The sequence below is a fragment of the Sorex araneus genome, chromosome X (assembly GCF_027595985.1).
Source record: "Sorex araneus isolate mSorAra2 chromosome X, mSorAra2.pri, whole genome shotgun sequence".
Lineage (NCBI taxonomy): Eukaryota > Metazoa > Chordata > Mammalia > Eulipotyphla > Soricidae > Sorex > Sorex araneus.
The window spans coordinates 360,429,125-360,450,692 of NC_073313.1; the positions used below are offsets into that span (position 1 = coordinate 360,429,125).

Sequence of the window (21,568 nt, forward strand, 5' to 3'; positions counted from 1 at the left end):
TTAGAGGGGTCACCCTTTCTCGGGGGGAGGGGCAGGCAGGAGGAGGAGTTAATCTGCTTGGCCACTCGTGATGTACCTGGACTTTTAAACAATGAGGTTCACCACCAGGACACACACGGACACACGGACAGACGGACAGACAGACAGACAGACAGACAGACAGACAGACAGACACAGACACACGGAGACACACACGGTCACACACACACACAGAGCCCGAGTTCTGGGGAGTGGACTGCAAACTGTGATGCTTGTTCCATTCCACAGGGAGGTCAGCCTCAAAGGCCCAGGAGAGCCTCTTCCACTGTCCTCACGGCTGCCGAGTGCTGGCCAGGCTGCCACTCCCTACTGCAGTGGACGCGCCCCCTTCCAGGCGGCTCCTGCTTTGCGCTTACCCACTGTGGCTGGGAAAGAGCGTCCCCCTGCTGTTAAACAGGGAGTCAGCGGGCTTCTGTGTTCCCAGGACATGACCCCGGGGCCTTTGCTGCACCCCTCCTCCTCCTCCCAGTGACTTCGGTACCCGAAGCTCCCAAATCCTCCGGGAAAGTGAGTAGCCCCATTTTGCCTTTGTGACTTCCCCGCCCCTTGATTACTCCGCAGAAGTCCCAATCCAAATTTCACGGTGCCCGACCCAAGACGAAGAAAAGCGCTCCCACACTTGTTCCTTCCCACAGGCAGGCACAGTGGCCACCCACTGAGGGTCTGTCCAGGGTCTGGAGCTGGAACCAAGCTTGCCCCGTGGTCACGAGCTCCCGGTGTGTGGAGCACACGGCCCAGCTCTCAGCACTCAGCGACACGGAGCAACGAGACCCATCAGGATGCAAATCACCTATGGGACTCCACTCGGCTTACTCATTCTGGCCATGGCACCCCCACCCCTTTTTTGGGGGGGCGCCCAGCTTTGGGAAGCCAATGCCACCCACTCCACTCCTCTCGATAAGTGCCCCAGCCCCTGTCCGGGGGAGCCTGAGCTTTACCTTCTCGGGCCTCTTGCTGACAGAAGCGATGCCGTTGATGGGGAGAGCCGACGTGTTACTGGCGAAGATGCAGTGATCGGGAATCACCTGCAGGGGAGAGCAGGTGGGGGGGCCGGGAGGTCAGCGCCCACTCCGGCTCAGGGGAACCTGCGGCCAGCCCGCCTCCCACAGCTGATCTGGGCTTTGGTGCAGGGGGGACTCGCTGGCCTGGCCTCGGGAGCTGGCAGAAGGGAGGCACTCGCTAGCCTCGGGAGCCCGCAGGGCATTTGCTGGCTTAGATGCTGGCAGGCAGGGGGGACTCTGCTGGCCTCCAGAAAGAGGGGACAGGGGACGCTGCTGGGCCTCGAAAGCCAGCAGGGGGAACAACACTGGGCTTCGGAAAGAGGGGACGCTGCTGGGCCTTGGACACCAGTAGGGGGGACTGTGTCGGGCCTCAGAAGCTGGCGGAGGGGACTCGGCCCAGCCCGGGAAGCCAGCAGCCTCTTGCTCCCGCTGGCCTGGAAGCAGCAGCCACACTGCAGTGCTGCCGAGACGGGCAAGTGAGGGCGGCCGGGGGCACATCAGGGGCATGAGGCACCCGACCCCGTTCCCATAGAACCAGGAGTTATGGCGTAGCTCCCTCCACAGAGCCCTGCTGAACCCGCTGGATGGGTATCTTACCCAGCAACAGAGGGTGCTGGGACCGTGAAGGCGACCCCCAGATGAGATGATGAGGGGTCCAGCCCCACACCAGGAGGATGTGTCTCGGTGACTCCCCAAATCTTACACTGGTAAATTACTTCATTTCCCCCCCTGAGGACTTGGATCTGACCTTTAGAGCTTATGTGGAGAGCGTGAGTTAACAAACACTCAAGGTTTGTACATGGAAAGAACCCCGATTTCTGCGAGTTCCTCTAGTTTTCTCTTTTGGGGGGTGACGGGAGAGAGGCGCCCAAGTGCGATCAGAAGGCTCAGGGACCCCACCAGCTATTCCGGGCCAAATGGTTCCATGCCAAGGGCTCGAGGATGTGAAGCTGCTCGGGAAACTGGGACCACCCGGGCGACACTTGGGGGCATCCAGGGCTATACCTGGGGGTGCTTAGGGGCCCCGAAGGCTGTATCCGGCAAAGCTCAGGATCATGTGGTGCTAGGGATTGAACTGAGTTGGCCACATTCTAGCGGTACCTCAACTGCTGTTCTCTCTTCCGGCCCCTCCTTGAGTCCCCTTAAAATTTTTTTTTTTTTAAATTTTGTTTTTTGGGCCACATCTCGTGCCACTCAGGGTTCATTCCTGGCTCTGGACTGAGGAATTAGCACCCCTGGCAGCGCTCAGGGGACCATATGGGATGTCGGGGAGCAAACCCAGGTTGGTCACGTGCAAGGAGAGCACCTTACCTGCTCTACTATCGCTCAGGCTGTACCTCGAGTCCCTGGAAACACCCTACCTGGGAGTTCCCTCACTAAGCACTGAGTGCCAGGCACCCCCACTCACCGCTTCTACCTCCTTGAGCACTCTGTGCTTAATGTTCAGGTCCTCAAAAACAGCTTCGATCACCATGTCGCTCTTCTCAAAGCCCTGGTAATCGAGCTGTCCAGTCAAGTTGCTGAAGATGAAGTCCCTCTCGAATGACGTCAGAGCCTTCTTCCTCACTTTATCATTCAGCCTAGAACGAAGCGCAGTCTTGTGAGTGGACGCGGACACCGTCCTGGGGCTCCAGTGCTGCGCCTCCCCTTCCCACGGCGCCGAGCTCTCAGGACCAAACGGCCCGCTCAGGGGGGACCAGGCATCAGGACCACACGCTTTCCTTTGTTAATTTTAATATTCTGGGGCAGCGCTGGGCCACACCTTGCTATGCTCAGGGCTTACTCCTGGCTTTATGTGCATGGACCACGCCTGGTAGTGCTCAGTGAACCATGTATAGTGCCAACAATCCAATCGAGATCAGCCGCATGTAAGACAAACACCAATTCACTGTAATCTCTCTCTGGTCCCGAGAACACATTTTGTTAAATTTTATTTATTTATGTTTGTTTTGGGGCCACACCCAGCTTACTCCTGTCGCTATGTTCAGGGATCACTTCTGGGAGTGCTGAGGATGGAAGCCATGCAAGGCAAGCACTCTAACCACTCTACTTTCTATCTTCGGCCCCGAGACCTCATTCTTTTTTTTTTTTTTTTTAATATTTGTTTATTTTTTACTTTTTGGGTCACACCCGGCGATGCACAGGGTTACTCCTGGCTTTGCACTCAGGAATTACTCCTGGCATCGATCAGGGGACAATATGGAATGCTGGGAATTGAATCCGGGTCAACCGCATGCAAGGCAAACGCCCCACCCGCTGTGCTATTGCTCCAGCCGCCCCACCCCCAGTTTTTCTACCCCAAGATCCTCTCAGTGCCCAGCTTACACAAATGACCACACTCGTAAAACAGCTCAATTTGCCAAAAGGAAGCCACATGAATTCTATAAAGGCAAGACACAAAAGCATAGCTGCCCACTCCCTGACAGCATTAGGGGAAACGACTAGGCCATGGGGATTTGTATCTGCTTACATATCATTTCGTTATTCTGAACTGGTAATCTTCCAGAGGACACATACCAAGCATTATCTCTCAGATTCTCAATCTACTTCACCATCGACGCACTGTATTGATTACATGAAATATTAACTCAGCTCTTTCCCACAAAGAGCTAAAAAGGATTCTTGTTCCTCAATTAACTGATTAGGTTTATTGCCAAAGAAAACAGCCTCTCTTAGGTTTTAATCTGACCACACTGCCAGAATAAATGACCTAGAATTTTCCTCCAAATGAAGAATGAAGCTGAACCCCATTCACTCATTTCTTTAACCAACAGGAAAATTGGTCACAAGACAAATTCAAAGAAGCATTCAATGCGAGCCTTACAGTGGGATAAAGTTCCGGTGTCGGCAGACAAGCTGCCTGTCAGAGCCCAAAGCGTGGCTTGTGGCTCCCAAGACAGTGGTTCCCAAGGGAGGGCAGTTTCCTGTGTCCCAGGTCAGAAACACATGTGCAGCCTCACGTTTCCAGGGCAAGAGAGAAAGCCAGGATGGCTGGATTCACAGGCCCGGGGCAGGGAGCGCTGATGGAGCAGCAGCTCCTCTTTGGTGAAGGAGAACTAGAAAAGGCCATTTAGGCTCCGGCCCACCTGCCATCTTGGCGGCAGAGAAACGGCCCAGCGTTGGGCCCCGTGTCACAGCCCAAGGGAATACCAGGCTGCCAAATCTTCCCAGGCAGATTCCGCTGGGACCTTCTCGGAATGGGGGTGGGCAGATTCTCCGTTGTGCCCGGAGGCCCAGCAGCCCGCAGCCACCTCTGACGCAGAAACAACCCAGTTCCTCAACTGAAACTCATCAGACTGCCAAAGCCACCCAACAGTCTCATGCTCACGGACTGCACGGCTGCACAGGCAGCCATGTGACACCTCAGATTTTCATCGTCCTGCCAGCCCAGTAGGATCATAGTAAATCTGATTTGAAAGTTGCACTGAAAATCAAACTCAATGAGCGCAAACAGTAAGACAGAAGGCGCAACCAGCACTAAACAGCACAGGAGATCCTTAATGATTTTTTTTTTTTTTTTTGCTTTTTGGGTCACACCCAGTGATGCTCAGGGGTTACTCCTGGCTCTGCACTAAGGAATTACTCCTGGCGGTGCTCAGGGGCCCACATGGAATGCTGGGAATCGAACCCGGTCGGCAGCATGCAAGGCAAATGCCCTACCCACTGTGCTATTGCTCCAGCCCCAATCCTCAATGATGTTATGTTACAATGACAACAGTGATCACAAATGGACTCATTGATCCAATATCTGATAATTCCATTTGCCTTTGTGCTGTAACAAACAAAATGAAGTAAATTTGATTGTGCTTGCAAGGGGGCAGGCTGGGGTGTGGGTGGGAAACTGGGGACATGGTGGAGGGAAGGTCACACTGGTGGTCAAATTGGTGTCAGAACAGTTATAGCCTGAAATGACTGTATCATAAACATCTTGGTAAATCACAGGTTTGTAATAAAAAATGGAAAGAATAAAAAGCTGTTTAGGAGTACTGGCTTGCTAGCTTGGGGATCAGAATCTTTGTCTACAGCTCCTAGCTCTTCCACTCTAGCTTACCTGAATCTGCCCGGTCCTGGGGAGCATCATGCTAGCTCCTCTGCAGGAAGCTACAAATCCATTCAGAAGCTAGCTGTACTGCTGAGCTATATCCCGGGCCCTCTAATTACCCAGTTAAGGGAAAAAAGAAAAAAAAGTCCAGTTAGCTAACAGGCCTCCCCAGCAGAGTCTGAGTGGAGCCAGCTGGTCCACTGCATCGGGGCAAAGAACCGAGCTGAAACCAGCCCCCAGCTTGGCTAAGCGCTTCCACCGTCCCCTCTGCGAAACAGGCAGTATGTGGATGTGGGAGGGGGGCTGGGCCCGCAGGCCAGAGGGAGAATAGTCACCCTTTATTAACTCAGAGCCTGCCAGGCCTCAGACACTGTGGAACCGAAGCAGTTGACTGCTGCTCTCCAGTCACGTCCGTCAGGAGAGACAGGGCTCCCACTGCCGCCCCGCCACCTCCAACATCCGGCCCAGACACAGTTCCCAGCAGCTGAGTCCCAGCCCTCTCGCTGTCTCCACAGTTCACAACAGCAGAGCAATTAAGGGGCAGGCAGCTACCAAAATTCACAATTATCTTTCTAGTCTGATACCCAAGGTTTTTTTTTGTTGTTGTTGGGGGGAGGTGTCACATCCGGCAGTGCTCAGGACTTAACTCCTGATTCTGTGTCCAGGGTTTCTTCTGGTGGGGATCAGGGCACTGTATATGATGCCAGGGATAGAACTGGGTCAGTTGCATGCATGGCAAGTGTCCTACCCGCTATACTATGGCTTCGGTCTGTAAGTGACATTTAATAATATCCAATCGGTAAACTTTTCTCTCGTGCCCTCAATGTCTCCAGATTTTGATCATACTAAAGGTTTTTACTCTCTTTAAGCATGGAAGTGAGGACCGGAATTGGTATCTCTGACAGCAAAGGAAAATGTGGTTTAACTGTATGGTGGCTGGAGCTGATCAGATTACGGTGAAAGGAACCCCTAGTGGCAGGAACCTCCCCAACTCCTGAGGAAGGCGGCGAGCAGGTTTTACCCTTTGAACACTTGTTGCTGTCCGCGGCCCAGCCCAGGCAGCGTGGCATCTTTCAGGATGGTCTTCAGGCCCTTGTCCACAGAGACTTGGGCAATGCCTGCTCCCATCAGCCCTGCCCCGAGAACTGCGAGGTGCCTAGGGGAAGAGGGAAAGAAGCTCTGGTAAATACAGTGCCAGTGACCTCCATAACCAGAGCCAAATGCCCACGTCACCCAACGAGCCAAAAAACACAGGACTGAACAATAAGGCTATTTCAAATCATTTTTATCTGTAGAACTGTACCCTTCTTCAAAGTTAAATGTGAAAAACCATTAGGTTTGAGAGAACTGGTCTGCTCAGGGAAAGAATTATTCTGCTCTTCAGTCATGCCAGGAAATCACTTTTTTGTTTGTTTGCTTTTTGGGTCACACTTGGTGATGCACAGGGGTTCCTCCTGGCTCATGCATTCAGGAATTACTCCTGGTGGTGCTGGGGGACCATATGGGATTCTGGAAATCGAACCCAGGTTGGCCGTGTGTAAGGCAAACGCCATACTCGCTGTGCTATTGCTCCAGCCCCAGCCCCAGCCAGGAGGTCACTTTTGGGAAAAAAAAAAAAAAAAAGCAACTCTGTGTCCAAGTCACTGTGTGCATTTCTGTTTCCCAAGCAAAAGTCACCTTTGGGGGGGGGGGGGGGAAGGTGCAGAGACTAACCTACTTTCTTCCAACTGACTTGTTAGTGATTCTGCCACTGCAGCCATCTTTCTTTTCTCCTGAAATCTGTGCTGTCAGCACCATCTTCTTAGCTGAGTGAACGGGACAATGTCTTTCTGGACCTCAGCTCTCCCTCAAACACATCCTTGCATATACGCTCCGGCCCTTTCCATGCCGAATTCTCTTTGAACTTGTCAGAACCAGAGTACACTGGCATGGGTTTACGGGACATGATTTTTCACCTTCTCCACTAAATTCTTTACCTTTTGAAGGTCAGAATCTGAATCTGATTATAACAAAACTCACCACCTCCCCAGAGAGGTCTGCACTGGGTGTAAAAAGACAAAAACAAAAATTTCAAAGTAATTTCTGTCACAGAAGAAGCCCAAGGTTATAGTACTTCAGATCTAAATTAGAGAGCTGTAACGAAGGACAAAGCTTCATCTGTAACAATTCTGATTATAATTCTCAAAAATTATATTTAATATGGGCAAAGAAAGCTGAATTTCAAATTCTAGAGAGTATCTTTCAAATATGCCTTTGTAATAAAACAAATAGTAACATGGAGAATGTTCACTGGAGAACAATGAGAAAACAGAAATGGAAATAGGGATTGAAAACATGTATCTATTTTATACATTTGCTGTCCAAATGAAAAACTGGGGGAGGGGGTAGGGAAAGATAGCTCAAATGGCAAGAGTGATGCAAGCCAGGGGTTCAGTCCAACCAAAAACCCCCAAAATGACCCAACCACAGACCAGGAATTTATTTACAAACTATATATGAAGAAAATGTATGTATCAAAAAAAAAAAAAAACAAAAAACCTAACAAACAGGCCAGGGTTGTAAAATGATTCACAATTTTCTAATAAAAGAAACTTAATCTCTCTATAATCTGGTGAATGGATATAAAAAGGAACTATTTTCTTCCTATTGGATTGGCAATAAAATTTCCAGTCTCAGAATAAATAATAAAAAAAATTGTTTCTTGGGGCTGGAGCAATAGCACAGCGGGTAGGGCGTTTGCCTTGGAACGCGACCGATCCAGGTTCGATTCCCAGCATCCCATATGTTTCCCTGAGCACTGCCAGGGGTAACTCCTGAGTGCAAAGCCAGGAGTAACCCCTGTGCATTGCCAGGTGTGACTCAAAAAGCAAAATAAATAAATAAATAAATAAATAAAATTGTTTCTTCCACAAGTGATTGATGAGTATATTTATCTTATGGTAAGAGCAAATTAATTAATTTTGGGGTTTTGTGCCACACATGGTGGTATGCAGGGCTTCCTCTTGGCTCTGTGCTCAGAGATCAGTCCTGGCTGGGCTTGGGGAGCTGGGGATCAAACTGGGCCCATGAATGTAAGGGGAGCAGAGCACCTTAACCCCTGTACTCTCTCTCGGTCCTCCCGCTGTGATTTTGGTAGAATGGAGAGATGCAGGGACGGGCGCTGCTCGCCAGAGAAGCAGCTGTATTTCAAGTTCTACTGGGAGATCAAAGGCCAAATTCCTGGGTGGAATCAGTCCTACCCAGCCAGACCTTTTATCTCCTTTATCATCTATTTTGGGCTGTAACCTCAACTCAAGATAAAAGGATGGAAGAAGCAGTAACACCGGCTCTTAAATTCGCAAAGTAATTCAGTACCCCATTTCTCAGGCCCGGCTCTACTGCCATTTTGCATGGGGGACTGTGGTAGGAGGTTTAGTGGCATCCGTAGCTTCCAGCCACTAGAGGCCAGTACATTCTTTAGCTATGACATCCAAAATGTTTCCAGACACGAGAGAGCAACACTGCCTCTGCTGAGAACCACCGAGAAGGTGAGTTTAGGGGCCAGTTATTGGGAGAACTAATGAGGCAGAATACCACTGAGAGGCTGGGTGCAAACAAGAGACAGTTTAAGACAAGCAAGCAGAATCGCAAATGCTTAGGCTGTGAGCTAAAAGTCACGCCTGAACACACACAGGGTGAGGCCTTCGAGGAGGAAGTGGAAGTCTCAGCAACGGAATCCTGAGTCACGGAGACACACGCCGGCTACGCCGTGCAGTGATTGGGCTAGGAAAGGGGGAGGATGTCAGGTTTCGCGGGGCGGGACCAGACACCTAGACCTCACGGAGAAGCCTGGCAGGAACAACACAGGCAGATTCCTGTGAAAGTTCTTGGTCTGTAGAGCGAAGCCCTCCCTGTGCCCAGAACACAAGAGACTCAGGGCAGGCCTGATGACAGGGACCCCTGCCAGCCCAGCATGGGGCGATGCCCACTGGGCTGTCGAAGGTAGCGCGGGACTTACTTCACCTCCTTCTGCGGAGCCCCAAACTTATTCTTCTTGCACAGAACCTGGCCGTGGTAGAGTCCCATGAGGGCCTTTGATTCCTTGGTCATCGCAAGCTCTCCAAATTTCTGAAAAGTAGAGGGGACAACAGCAGGTAGATCCTCCCAGTCTGGGAACTGCGGACTCTGGGCTGGGCTTCCCTGGAGAAGCCTGGCACTCGGGCATAGTTCTCATTTTTTTTTCCCCTCTGCAGCGTTTTCTACTGCTGCTTTGAAAGAAGTCACAGATACAAGGCAGCTGAGCGTCACTACCCTAGACGCCCTATTGAGCTTTTCAGAACAGTGTCAGAGTCAAAACGCACCTCACAGTTATCTCAACTAATCTCTTTTTACATTTATTTTGGTTTGATTATCACACCCAGCTGGTGCTTGGGAGCTGTGACCCAGCTAGGTGTTCAGGGGGCCCTGCCCGGCCAGGGAGTGAACCTAGGGCCCCAGGAAGCAAAGCATGTGCTATTTCAGCCCTTTACAGCACCTCCCTGGCCCACAGATTTTTTTGTTTTCTTTTGGAGCCACACCTGATAGACACCATATGGGATGCTGGGGATCAAACCCAGGCTGAGAGCATACAAGGCAAATACCCTACCCACTGGGCTAACACTTTGGCCCTGAATTTTCTTTAAAGATTGGGAAAGAGGGCAAGAGCGATAGTACATTGGGCAGGGTGCTTGTCTTGCAGTTGACCGGCCTGGGTTCAATCTCTGGCACCCCCGGATGGTCCCCTGAACCCTGCTAGGAGTGATCCCTGAGAACAGATCTAGGAGTAAGCCATAAGCACCACCAGGTGTGTACCCCACCCACAAGCCAAATATAAATATATGAATAAAGATTAGGTAGAAAGGTGCAGGAAAATTTGAGACATCTGACCCAAAGCCTGTGACTCCAGCATGGCAGAGCAGCACTGTACCCAGGCAGTGCCGCCCAGTGTCAGGCCTCTGCCCACTGGCTGCCACACGTGAGAGAACACCTGGCTTAGGCAGAACGAGTCTCTACCTGTAGTTAAGAGTTTCAGATTTAGAGTTTGGACCTGACAAGAATCCTCACTGGATTTCCCAATTGTGAGGCTCTCTTATCCTTCATATGGGGAAAAAATACCTATTGAAAGTCTTGTTGCTGAGGCTGGAGAGAGTATTGCCCCCAAACAAAACAAACAAACAGTGTTGTTATGGAAATGAAATGAGAAGACTTGCAAAATAACCAATGTTAGCTATTACCATTATCACTGCTATAGAAATACTTGGTACAATTCATGATTACAAATTGCATTTGAGGGGCTAGAGCGGGTAGGGCGTTTTGCCTTGCACACGGCCAACCCAGGTTCGATTCCCAGCATCCCATATGATCCCCCCAAGCACCGTTAGGAGTAATTCCTGAGCACTGCCAGGAGTAACCCCTGAGCATCGCTGGGTGTGACCCAAAAAGAAAAGAAAATTGCATTTGAAAGAATGAATTTTTTTAATAAAGTTGCTTTCCTGTCATAATACAACATGAAGCAATGTCCAAATCCTTTTTTTTTAATTTGGTGGTGGTGGGGCGGCTTATGGTTAAGTAGGACACAGAGAAAATACCGAGTATAAGGCACACAATGAAGACAATTACTGATTCACGAGATATGAACCAGTATATACGTATACGTGTAACTGGTTCTGATATACAAGAATAAAACAGAAGTGTCCTGCAAAAAGCATCCCAGTACAAGATACACTTTCCCCGAGATCTATCCTGAATGCCTTTTTTTTTTTTTTAATTTTGGGTCACTCCTTGCAATGCTCAGGGGTTACTCTTGGCAATGCTTAGGGGTCTACCCACTGTACTATCACTCCAGCCCCCGTGAGTTCTTGAGATATCTTCTGTCCTAGCAGCAAAGAACAATTTCTTAGAACTTAAAAAAAACAAACAAAAATCTATAATACCACCACCTCGTTAGAAAAGTGGAAGGGGCGAGCCTTGTTCACATACCCTGTCTTCCTTTCTGTGGGTACAGACTATTTCCCTTTTTTTTCTGATTCAATAAAGACAGATTGGGTGTTTTTTTTTTCCTTTTTGCTTTTTGGGTCACACCCAGCGATACTCAGGGGTCACTCCTGGCTCTGCACTCAGGGATTACCCCTGGCCATGCTCAAGGGACCATATGGGATGCTGGGAATCGAACCTGGGTCAGCTGCGTGCAAGGCAAATGCCCTACCCGCTGTGCTATCACCCCAGCCCCTAGATTGGGCTTTAAAGGGTTGTGTGTGCCCAGTCTGGGTACTAACTAGTAAAAAACATAATTTTTATCAGTGTATTCATTTCAGCTTGACAAAACCAGCCCACTCCAGAAAAAAAAAATTCAAATGATTCATTTGAAAGAATTCTCCAGTGACACTCTGAGAGTAAGTTCCAATATCTGCAGACCCCCAGGGTTTTCATCTACTCAGCCACCGGGACAAATCTGAATAATCGCTGGGAGAAAACTTTGAGGATACTCTGGATCTTGATTCTCCTTCCTCTTTTCAGTTTTCCATAGTTTACAGAGTTCTGACCGTTAGGTTTTCTTGTGTGTAATGAAAAATGAAAGAAAGCAGCTTTACCTGCGCTTCAGAGAGGTAGCCAGCATCATTCCCTTGCTCAAGACCAGTCTTCACCACCTAAGAAATAAATAGTATAGTTCACTGTTGGAATGGACTGACGAGAAGTGCACTGATATGGGATAAACTAGCTCGGGGTATTAGTCTTTCAAGAATTAAGGCGAGAGTCTAGATTGGAGTAAGAGAAGCGGACCGAGAGCTTGGCTGCTGAGACCGACTCAGTTCTTCTCGGAGGACACTTTCTCACAAAGGAGATGAACAGAAGACAATAAAGAAGATGGATGAGGAAGGGAACAGTAAGTTCCATGTTTCCAACTCAACCTCCTTATTCACTCTTTGGATCCTGAGGGTCGTATCCATTCTTTCCAAGTCCAGTAACAGTTTCACCTGCTCTTCATTACCTTCCCTCCCACTTAAATCACTCTCCCGGCTTAGCCTGTTCTCCAGACAGACAAATCTCAAATCCCAGATTTAGCCTTTTTGCCCTCTGATATTCATTCCTCAGCCATATTATTTAGCTCCCAGCCACATTATTTAGCCCTGACTTCTTAAACTGCGAGTCACAAATTCATATAGGATCATGTAACCAAAGAAAAAATATTTCAAGATTATGTTAAAATAATTTATTATTTGTAAATGTTTAATTTGTAAGTATGTGTTATATACCTATATTCTTGGGATTGTGTAAAAAAATTCTTGAGCCCAGGAGGGAAAATACAGCAGTTAAAGCGTTTGCCTTGCACGAGCCCCACCCAGGTCTGACCCTTGGCACCACATATGGTTCACTTAGTCAGGAGTGTTCCCTGAGCACAGAGCCTTGAGTACCACTAGGTTTGGCCCAAAAATCAAACCAAAACAAAAATTCTTGGGTGAAAAAGCCTTGAAAGTGGAAAAAGTTTAAAGAAGTTCTGATTTGAACTCATCACATTAAACATGAATTCTAAGAAATCTTATTTCATATTCGGGGTGGTACTATCCTAAGCATAACAGCAAGTCTAAAAGATGCAGAAATTGCATCCTGTTATTAATTACCTGGTCATAATTAATGGGAATGGCAATTAAAAAAAAGACAAATCTATATCCTTGCCCAATTTCTGTCTAATCTGGTTGAATTTCCAGAAATATCTCCTAAAACAGCACACATAATCTCTTTTCAGACAGTCCCTTACTACCTTTCACTACTGTGTGTCAGTAGTGAAAGTTAAAGAAAGTTAAATAGTAAATTAGCAAAATAGTTTCCTCTTTCACTGCTCTACTTGTCTCTCAATCTAATTCTTATCTTTCTTTCTTTCTTTTTTTTTTTGGTTGTTTTGTTTTGGGGCCACACGTGGCGTGGCAACGCTCAGGGCTTACTTCTGCCTCTGTGCTCAGGGATCACTCCTGGCGGGCTTGGGTGACCATCTGGGGTGCCGGGGATCAAACCTAGGTTGGCTGCGTGCAAGGGAAGCCCCCACCTGCTGCATTATGTCTCTGGCCCTCGAATTAAGTCTTTTAATAGGAGCATTAAGAACTTTAATACTGCCAAACAAAACTGCTAAAGAAAACTGCTCTTTGGCCAGAGAGATAGTCAACGGGCTGAACCATGCTTTGCATGCAGGAGGCCTGAGTTAGATTCCTGGGACCACAAACTATGCTCCAAGTACTGCCAGGAGCAACGCCAAGGTTATGGCCCAAAAGCCAGGAAAGAAAAAAGGAATACTGCTTTATAAGAAGGGAGGAAACGTGTGGGGTAAAGACTCACATCAATAATTTTCAGAGGTGCAGGATACAGGCCTTTGGTCTGCTTTCGTACTGTGTCTTCCACCCTTTTGTAAATCTGTTGCCGCACAAATGGAATACCCATGACGTACGATGTCAACTCTATAAGGTAAAATGCTTTTAGAAACTTCCTGGAACGAGCTTAGCCTGTCTGCTAATTTATTCTGTAAATTCCACAAAAATGCAGTCAGTTTACCCCCTGAAAGAATTGCTTTTTACTCTGCTATGCAAAATCTAAATTTCAACCTAGCATTTATTCAAAGACACACGGTTCATTAAGATGCCAAGGCTGGGTACTGGATGCTTTGGTATTTATTATCCTATCAATCTATTCTATGGGATTAAAAGGTTTCAAACTGCCACCAGAGCTAACCAGTGTCAGGCCCTGGAGCAGAGCCCTTGTGTGGCCTTCCTACTGAGAGTGAGGAAGAATGCATCTTGTTCCCACACACTTCAAATCCACAGCAAACAAGTAAAACCTTCTGGACAGAAACTTCGCCTTTGTTCTTTAATAAGGACACTCACTTTCTACAAATCCTTTGTCTCTCTTCGTTGATATTTTCTTATCAGCTAGCCCTTTGGCAAAAGAAACTGCAACTTCTTCTAGGTATTCAATTGTCCGAGCCTCTGGAGTTTTTAATCCTGGTCCTGTAAAAACAAACATGACATGCTGGGATGAAAAGCAGGCAGAGGTTAGTTCCAGACTGGCAAAGACCTAGGGAGGCCAGAGCCAAAGGCTTTCTACTTTCGACACAGCTTTATTTATTTATTTATTTATTTTTGGTTTTTGGGTCACACCCGGCGATGCACAGGGGTTATTCCTGGCTCTTCACTCAGGAATTACCCCTGGCAGTGCTCAGGGGACCATATGGGATGCTGGGATTAGAACCCGGGTCGGCCGCGTGCAAGGCAAACGCCCTACCCGCTGTGCTATCGCTCCAGCCCCCACAGCTTTATTTTTTAACTTTTGTTGGGGAGTAGGTGGGTAGGAGGGGAGTGTTCGGGCCACACCCAGCGGTGCAAGGGCTATTTCTGGCTCGGTGCTCAGGAGTGACCCTGGCAGTGCTCAGGGGACCATATATGATATTGGGTATCTAAGTACGGTTCCCTGCATGGTTGCACACAAGGCAAGTGACTTACCTCCTCTACTATCTCTCTGGGGCTCCCCTTTTTACCTCTTAACTACCAAATGTAATTATTCAAAACAATAGCTATATGCTGAGAGATGTATAATACAAATAGAAGTAAAATGTAACAATAAAACAATAGCACAACAAATAAAATTTTTTTTTTTCTTTTTGGGTCATATCCTGCGATACTCAGGGGTCACTCCTGGCTGCACTCAGGAATTACTCCTGGTGGTGCTCAGGGGACCATATGGGATGCTGGGGATCAAACCCGGATCAGCTGCATGCAAAGCAAAGACTCTACCAGCTGGACTATTGCTCTGGCCCCTGAAAAAATTTTCTAAGGTTCTGAATTTTCTAAGGTTCTGACCCGGTATGTGAAAAGATCTATCACTTGAAGACATAGTATGTGTTACTGATGTTTATTGTAAATCCCAGTACAGTGATCAAAGGGTAAAGCAAAGTAATATACCAGTAAAAGATGAAAATGGACTAATCCTAAGATGGAAGAGGAAAAACAGAACAAAGATCATTCAAGCAAACGGAAAATGGGGAGTGTTGAATTAGCTGAATGGCAGGACTTGTTAGTAAACTGCAGAAGGAGGGGTTGGGGGTTTACAGGCCTGTTTCCACAGGTGCATCCTACTGGACGTGCCCAGGTACCCTGGCCAGGCCAGGGTACAACCTCTGCCATGACTGAGAAATCTTTCTAAGGAAAGGCCCTGCATCCCTGAGGAACTCTGGGCAGCCTTCTCTGTAGGTGAAAACTACAGTGGGAACTGCTACCAGCCCAAGGATGCTGACATGCTACATGGACCATGTGACTCTGAGGTGGCAGAGCCTGGGCAGCGCCTGGTAACCGCTAAAGGCAAAGTGGACATGGTTCCCATAAAAGGGAGTGAGGCCAATATGGTTATCAGCACAGCTCGGTTCAGAGAGAACTCCAGCACTGCGAGCAGCTGATCATGGTGTCCAGAGAAAAGAAACAGAGAGTCTGCTAAATTTTTTTTGTTTTGTTTCTGGGCCACACCTGGCAGTGCTCAGAGCTTACTCCTGGCTCTATACTCAGGGATCACTCATGGCAGAGCTCAGGGGACCATATGTGGTGCTGGGGATCGAACCCCAGTCAGCAACGTGCAAGGCAGGAGTCCCACCTGCTCCAGCCCCGAGAGTCTACTTTTCTTCCTTGACTTGTGTAAGAATTTTAGGCCTAGTAATTACAAGCCGTGGCCCAACAGACATTCCCTAAAATGAGCCCATTTACCGACCCATACAGTTTCTGAGTGAGGGGAGTCTGCATCTCTTAAGGGGATTGTACTATTAATTTTTCTCTCATCTTCCTGCCAAAAGACTTCCAATCACTTATCTTGGGACAGGGGAATTTTTTCTGGGGGCTACTGATTGACATTTATTCCAGGAATCACTGCAGGGCTTTCTGAGGGCTCAAGGCTCCGCTGCAGTGGGCTGAGGGTCCCTGCACTCACCCTGAGGCTATTCACAGGCCACATCACAGCCGCAGACAGACTCGACAGCATCCCCATATTAATCCCAGGGCCTGTGAATGAAGGCTACCACGATGGGAGGGCCAAGTGAAAGTCACTAAAACTGCCTGGCCAGAAACACAGTAAACCAGTGAATCACTGCACTGGTGAGGGAATGCAGAGACCTGCAGAGCTAGGCTGAGACGCGGCTTCCACTGCATTGCCTTCACCTTGCCCTCTGTGGCCTACGCAAAGGGCAGACGCAGCTGGCAGAATGACAACAGACTATGGCATACTTGTCTGCCGGTAACTGCGACTGCACCTATGCTCCAGATAATGTTTGCCCACTTAAGCAAAGGAACACAGGCCCTTTGACCGGGCAGGCTTTTACTGATCTGCTTTCCCCTATGATATTCCTTAGTTAAAAGTACAGAATTTGGGCCCACAGGCAGTGACAGCAGCAAGCCTGGTTTGAATGCCCAGCACCACATATAGTAGTCCCCGGAACACTGCCAGGGGTTACCCCTGAGGATCCCTGGGGGCCAAACACCCTCACAACAGACTGCTAAATACTCAGTTGGCAAAGTCTACAAGAGTCCTACCCTGCCTTACGGTGGGGGAGAGTGACCCTCTAACCACCTGCCATTACTGAACTCTCCAGACCTTACTTTTACAAGAGACACTGTTGGTTCATGCACTGGTGATATAATATGTATGTATATATATTTGGTTTGGGGGGATACACCTCCTGGTGACTCTTAGGGGTGACTCTTGACCATGATCGGGGGACCATGTGATCTGGAGATTGAACTCTGCTTCCTAAATACAAAGCATGTGCTCATCAGTTGAGCAATCTCTCCGGCCCCATGCACCAGTGATATGATTACACAGTACCCCAAACACTACCAGGAGTGACCCCTTGTGCCAAGCTGGGAAATGCCCCTGAGTACAGCTACAGTTCAAACAAAAACCAAAACAAAAGCGGAAGACATTATTTAATATATGTGCTCAGCAAATCAGATCCACAATCTGAAAAAGGGCACCCAAAAAAAGCTTACAGTTAATATCACACTTAATGTGAACATTTTGCCCTAAGATTGGGATAATTTGCAGTATCTACTTTCACATTTTAATCCAATATTAAAGATTTTAGCGACTGCAGAAGAAAGACATGTTCACCATCTGGTAAACAAAGAAGTCCAAATGGCTTTTTGTCTACAAGCTAATTGTAGACAAAACAATTATTGATACAGAAAATTCTTTTTTTTGTTTTGTTTTGTTTTTGTGCCACACTCAGTGGTGTTCAAGACTCTCTCCTGGTTCTGTGCTCAGGGATCACCCTTGATGGACGTAGCAGGCCACATGGAGTGCTGGGGACTGAGCCCAGGTAGGCTGCATGCAAGGTAAGAGCCCTACCCACCGTACTATCATTGCCCCAGCTCCTTAGCAAGGTTAATATAGGAAAGGTTAATATAGGATAATACAGAAAAATCAACTGGATTTCTATGGACTAGAAATTGATGAGATTTTTTTTTTTTAACTTATGAGAATTCTAAGTGAAAAAAACAAGTATAATGTTCTAAAAGGAAGAAATACTTAAGTGTTAGGGATCAACCCAAGGGTCTCACATCCAAGGCAAGTGCGCTGCTCCTAAGATACACTCCGGGCCCCAAACACTTACGTTTGAACTTAACAGAATGTGTCATATTATCTGATTTCATTTCTTTTGCATTTTCCCTTTTCTTTTCTTTCTTTCTTTTTTTTTCTCTCCAGTGTTGCCTCAGATACAAAAGGTATGTACTCTGCCATTGAGATATATCTCTGATGCATATTACCTGATTTCAAGAGTCACTATAAAAACAGAGTAATCAGGACAGTATACTAGTCTAACATAGACAGATAACTCTGGGCTGCAGAGATAGTTAAAGTGTGTAGGGTGTTCGCCTGCGCACAGCTGACCCAGGTTTGATTTCTGGCACCACATAAGGTCTCCTGTACCCTGCCAGGAGTGATCCCTGAGCAGAGACAAGGAGTAAGTCCTGAGCACAGCCAAAAGCAAAAATAAAGATATGACTAGAAATGAAATATCCACAAACATATCCAAACATATATATAAGGCAAGCCATCAAGGCTAGGAGAAAATATCTGTAAGTCAATAATCTCAGCCACAGCAATAGTACAGTGGGTAGGGCATCTGCCTCACATGTGTGTGACCAAAATTTGATCCCTGGCACCCTATATGGTCCTCTCAGGCACCACCAGGAGTGATCGCTGAGCACGGAGCCATGAGTAAGCCCTGAGCATTGCTGGGTATGGCCCTTAAACCAAACCACCTCAAACTGCAGAGCTGGAGAGAGAGCTCAAGAGTTAAGGTGCTTGTCCTGCATTCAGCCAAACCAATTCAATCTGACATGCATTTAGTCCCCCCCAAACTGCCCAGGGCCCCAATTTGACACCAAAGCCCCAAACTCAAATTGTACATTAGAAACTGGTAAACTTGGGGGCTGGAGCGATGGCACAGTGGGTAGGGCATTTGCCTTGCATGCAGCTGACACAGGTTTGAGCACCGTCATCCCATATGGTTCCCCGAGCACTGCCAGGGGTAATTCCTGAGTGCATGAGCCAGGAGCAACCCCTGTGCCCCTGTGCATCACGGGGTGTGACCCCCCCAAAAAAATGGTAAATTATAAGTGTTATTGTAATATCATCTCAATGTTGGTCTTTAAGGCACAAAAAAGAATAAAGATGCACAGTCTATAAGAGTGGTTTCTAGGGCCAGAGAGATAGTACAGTGGGTGGGTGTCTGCCTTGCATGAACCTGACCTAGATTTGATCTCTGCAATCCCATATGGTTCCCTCAGCACTGCCAGGAGTAATTTCTAAACACCAAGCCAGCAATATCTCCTGAGGATTGTCAGGTGTGACCAAAGCCAAAACAACAAAAACAAAAAAATAGTTTCCTTGTGTAAGGAGAGGTAAAGAAATACATAGGATCAGGAGGTTGCATATCAGTACTTGTTAATTATTGATTGTATTCTCAGACTGGCTGTTTCCATAGATGTTTATTATATTACCAAAACAAATGCTTAGGAAGGGTCATCATGATGATATGAATAACTTATGATATATGCATTTTTGGTGACACCGGGAGAACTTGGGAAATACTTGAATCCATGCAGAGTCACTCCTAGCAGTACTCAGGGCACCATTACGTTGCCAACACTCTAATTCAGGCCTTCACGTGCCAAGCACACTTCTAGTCAGTCAAGGTTATCTCTCTGGCCCAGATAATTTAAGAGCAAAATAATGACTTGAATTAATTCTGCGTTTTTTTATGTTCAAATTATAAATAAGATAGAAATCATATCTTATTTGATTGATTTAACATAAAGGTGATGTTAAAATGATTTACTATTAGGTATTCTTAGAAAATTCTTCACTCAGAAGAATGATGACTAATATACTGATACTTAAGAGTTTGCAAATAATTGTAAACAGTGTTCACCAGATCTTTTACTTCACCAAGTCCAAATCTAGGGCAGGCTAACACTTACCCAGGGGTTCCACCAACTGGTCAACTAGTCCCATTTTCTTTGCTCTGTCTGCACGAATATTCCTACCAGTCAGCATCATGTCAAACGCAGCGGGCACACCTACCTAATGTGCAAACAAGGATCAGAGAATAGGGGAAGAAAACATCAGAGTGACCCTGATAGCTTACACACTATTCAGGTGGGAAATATGGATAATGAAATGTGAAAGCTGGGCTGTGGAACTAGCTCAAAGGAGCAGAGGACATGCTCTTCCTGCAGAAGCCCGGCTTTGATCCCCAGTACCACGCACAGTCCCAGCAGCACTGTCAGGAAGAGCCACCCAGAAACGAGCTTGGAGAAACCCGCAAGCACCAGGTGTTTTGGTCCGTGTGTGGCCCCAAAACAAAACCAAAGAACAAAAAAAGAGAAGTCAAACTGTATTTCTACATGTTGGTATTTGGGGGAGGGAGCCTGGCTGTGCTCAGGGCTTACTCTTGGCTCTGTGCAAAAGGATTACCCTTGGGTGGGGCCTTACAGGGCGATGGGGACGGGATTAGAAAGTGCCTTAGCCCCTGTACGATCTATGGCCCTCAAACTGTATTTTTTATGCTATTTAATAACCATTAAAATTTCCACTTAGGTAACTTTGGGGATTACACATTTCCAACTTTAGAAAGAACCATTTGTGGGACTAGAGTGATACTACAGTGGAGAAGGCATTTGCCTTGCATGCAGCAGGTCAAGGTTTGATCCTTAGCACCCCATATGGTCCCTGGAGCACCGCCAGAAGTGATTCCTGGGTGCAGAGCCAGGAGTAAGCCCTGAGCACAATGAGGTATGGCACCTCACCCCGACAAAAAAAATCCAAAAACCAAAAAAAAAAAAACTGATTTTCTTTGGGTTTTTCTGCACTGCTTTTGTCATGCATCTGATATGGTGGATATGCATATTGAATAATACTGCACTTATATCATTTTCCTATGTAATTTGCATAGCATATTAAATTCTTATATTATAACCAGTGGAAACTCAGAGAAACCTAATAGCTGTCTCCAGACAGAATTTTAAGTTTGACAAAAATAGAATTCAAGTAATATATCTTAAGTACAATACTAAAGGAATGGTTTCTAGCAACATACAAATACCAACAAAAATAAAACAAACTCAGTAAACAAAATAAAGTAAATCCTCTAGGGGCTAGAGAGATAACATAACAAGTAGAATGCTTGCTTTGCATGTGGCCAACCCGGGTTTGATACCTGGCACCCCATACGATCCCCTAAGCCCACCAGGAATGATTCCTGTGTGCTGAGCCAGGAGTAAGTCCTGGGTGTGACTCCAAAACACAAAATAAGCAAAGCAAATCTTGACAATGACTATGAAGAAGTGCATAAAATTTATTATCATAAAACTAAAACCATAAGCTGTGCTATTTTTCTTGCTCAGTGCGTATCACCCTCTCTCAAAGGCTATTGGAAGAATGTACGTAGCATAATGCTCAGTAGACCCTCAAGTTTGATATTACACTTGTCCTGCAGCCTTTCTGCCTCACTAGCCTTCCTTTCTCCTAAAAAATGAAAACATCTAAATAAAAGGAAAGCTAGGGTCAGGGAGATACCTCAAAGGGCTGGAGTGCATACCGAGGAGGTGGAAGCCTGAATCTGCTCCCCAGGAATGCACGGTGCTCGAGCACCACAGGGTTAGCCCTGGTGCAACCCCCCCCCCCCAATCCCCACCACATGGCCAAGTTTTGCACAGAAACTTCCAAGTCTGCACAGCTGAGCCGAGAGTCACTGGGAAGGACCCTGGTGCTCCCGGACACTGCTGGGAGGCACCTCGCCCCCCGACAACCAAATAAATTAAAAAAAAAAAAAGTCTAATAGACCCTTGTGGTTCTACAGAATACATCAATAAACAGTCCAAACCAGATGAGGGAAAGATCTGCTGTCTTTATTTATCATGATATATGACTTAAAGATTTG

General features: G+C 47.1%; 1 protein-coding gene across 1 annotated transcript in view; it reads right to left on the bottom strand.

Moving 5' to 3' along the window:
• Window positions 1-21,568, bottom strand: part of HADHA (hydroxyacyl-CoA dehydrogenase trifunctional multienzyme complex subunit alpha) — a 40,698-nt gene that overhangs the window by 3,675 nt on the left and 15,455 nt on the right. Inside the window, exons 7-14 of the mRNA XM_004618912.2 lie at window positions 19,608-19,710; window positions 13,971-14,093; window positions 13,429-13,547; window positions 11,691-11,747; window positions 9,080-9,189; window positions 6,104-6,238; window positions 2,449-2,620; window positions 978-1,064 (exon numbers count right to left, since the gene is read on the bottom strand). Coding sequence (XP_004618969.1) covers window positions 978-1,064; window positions 2,449-2,620; window positions 6,104-6,238; window positions 9,080-9,189; window positions 11,691-11,747; window positions 13,429-13,547; window positions 13,971-14,093; window positions 19,608-19,710 — 906 coding nt within the window. The remainder of the gene's footprint in view (window positions 1-977; window positions 1,065-2,448; window positions 2,621-6,103; window positions 6,239-9,079; window positions 9,190-11,690; window positions 11,748-13,428; window positions 13,548-13,970; window positions 14,094-19,607; window positions 19,711-21,568) is intronic.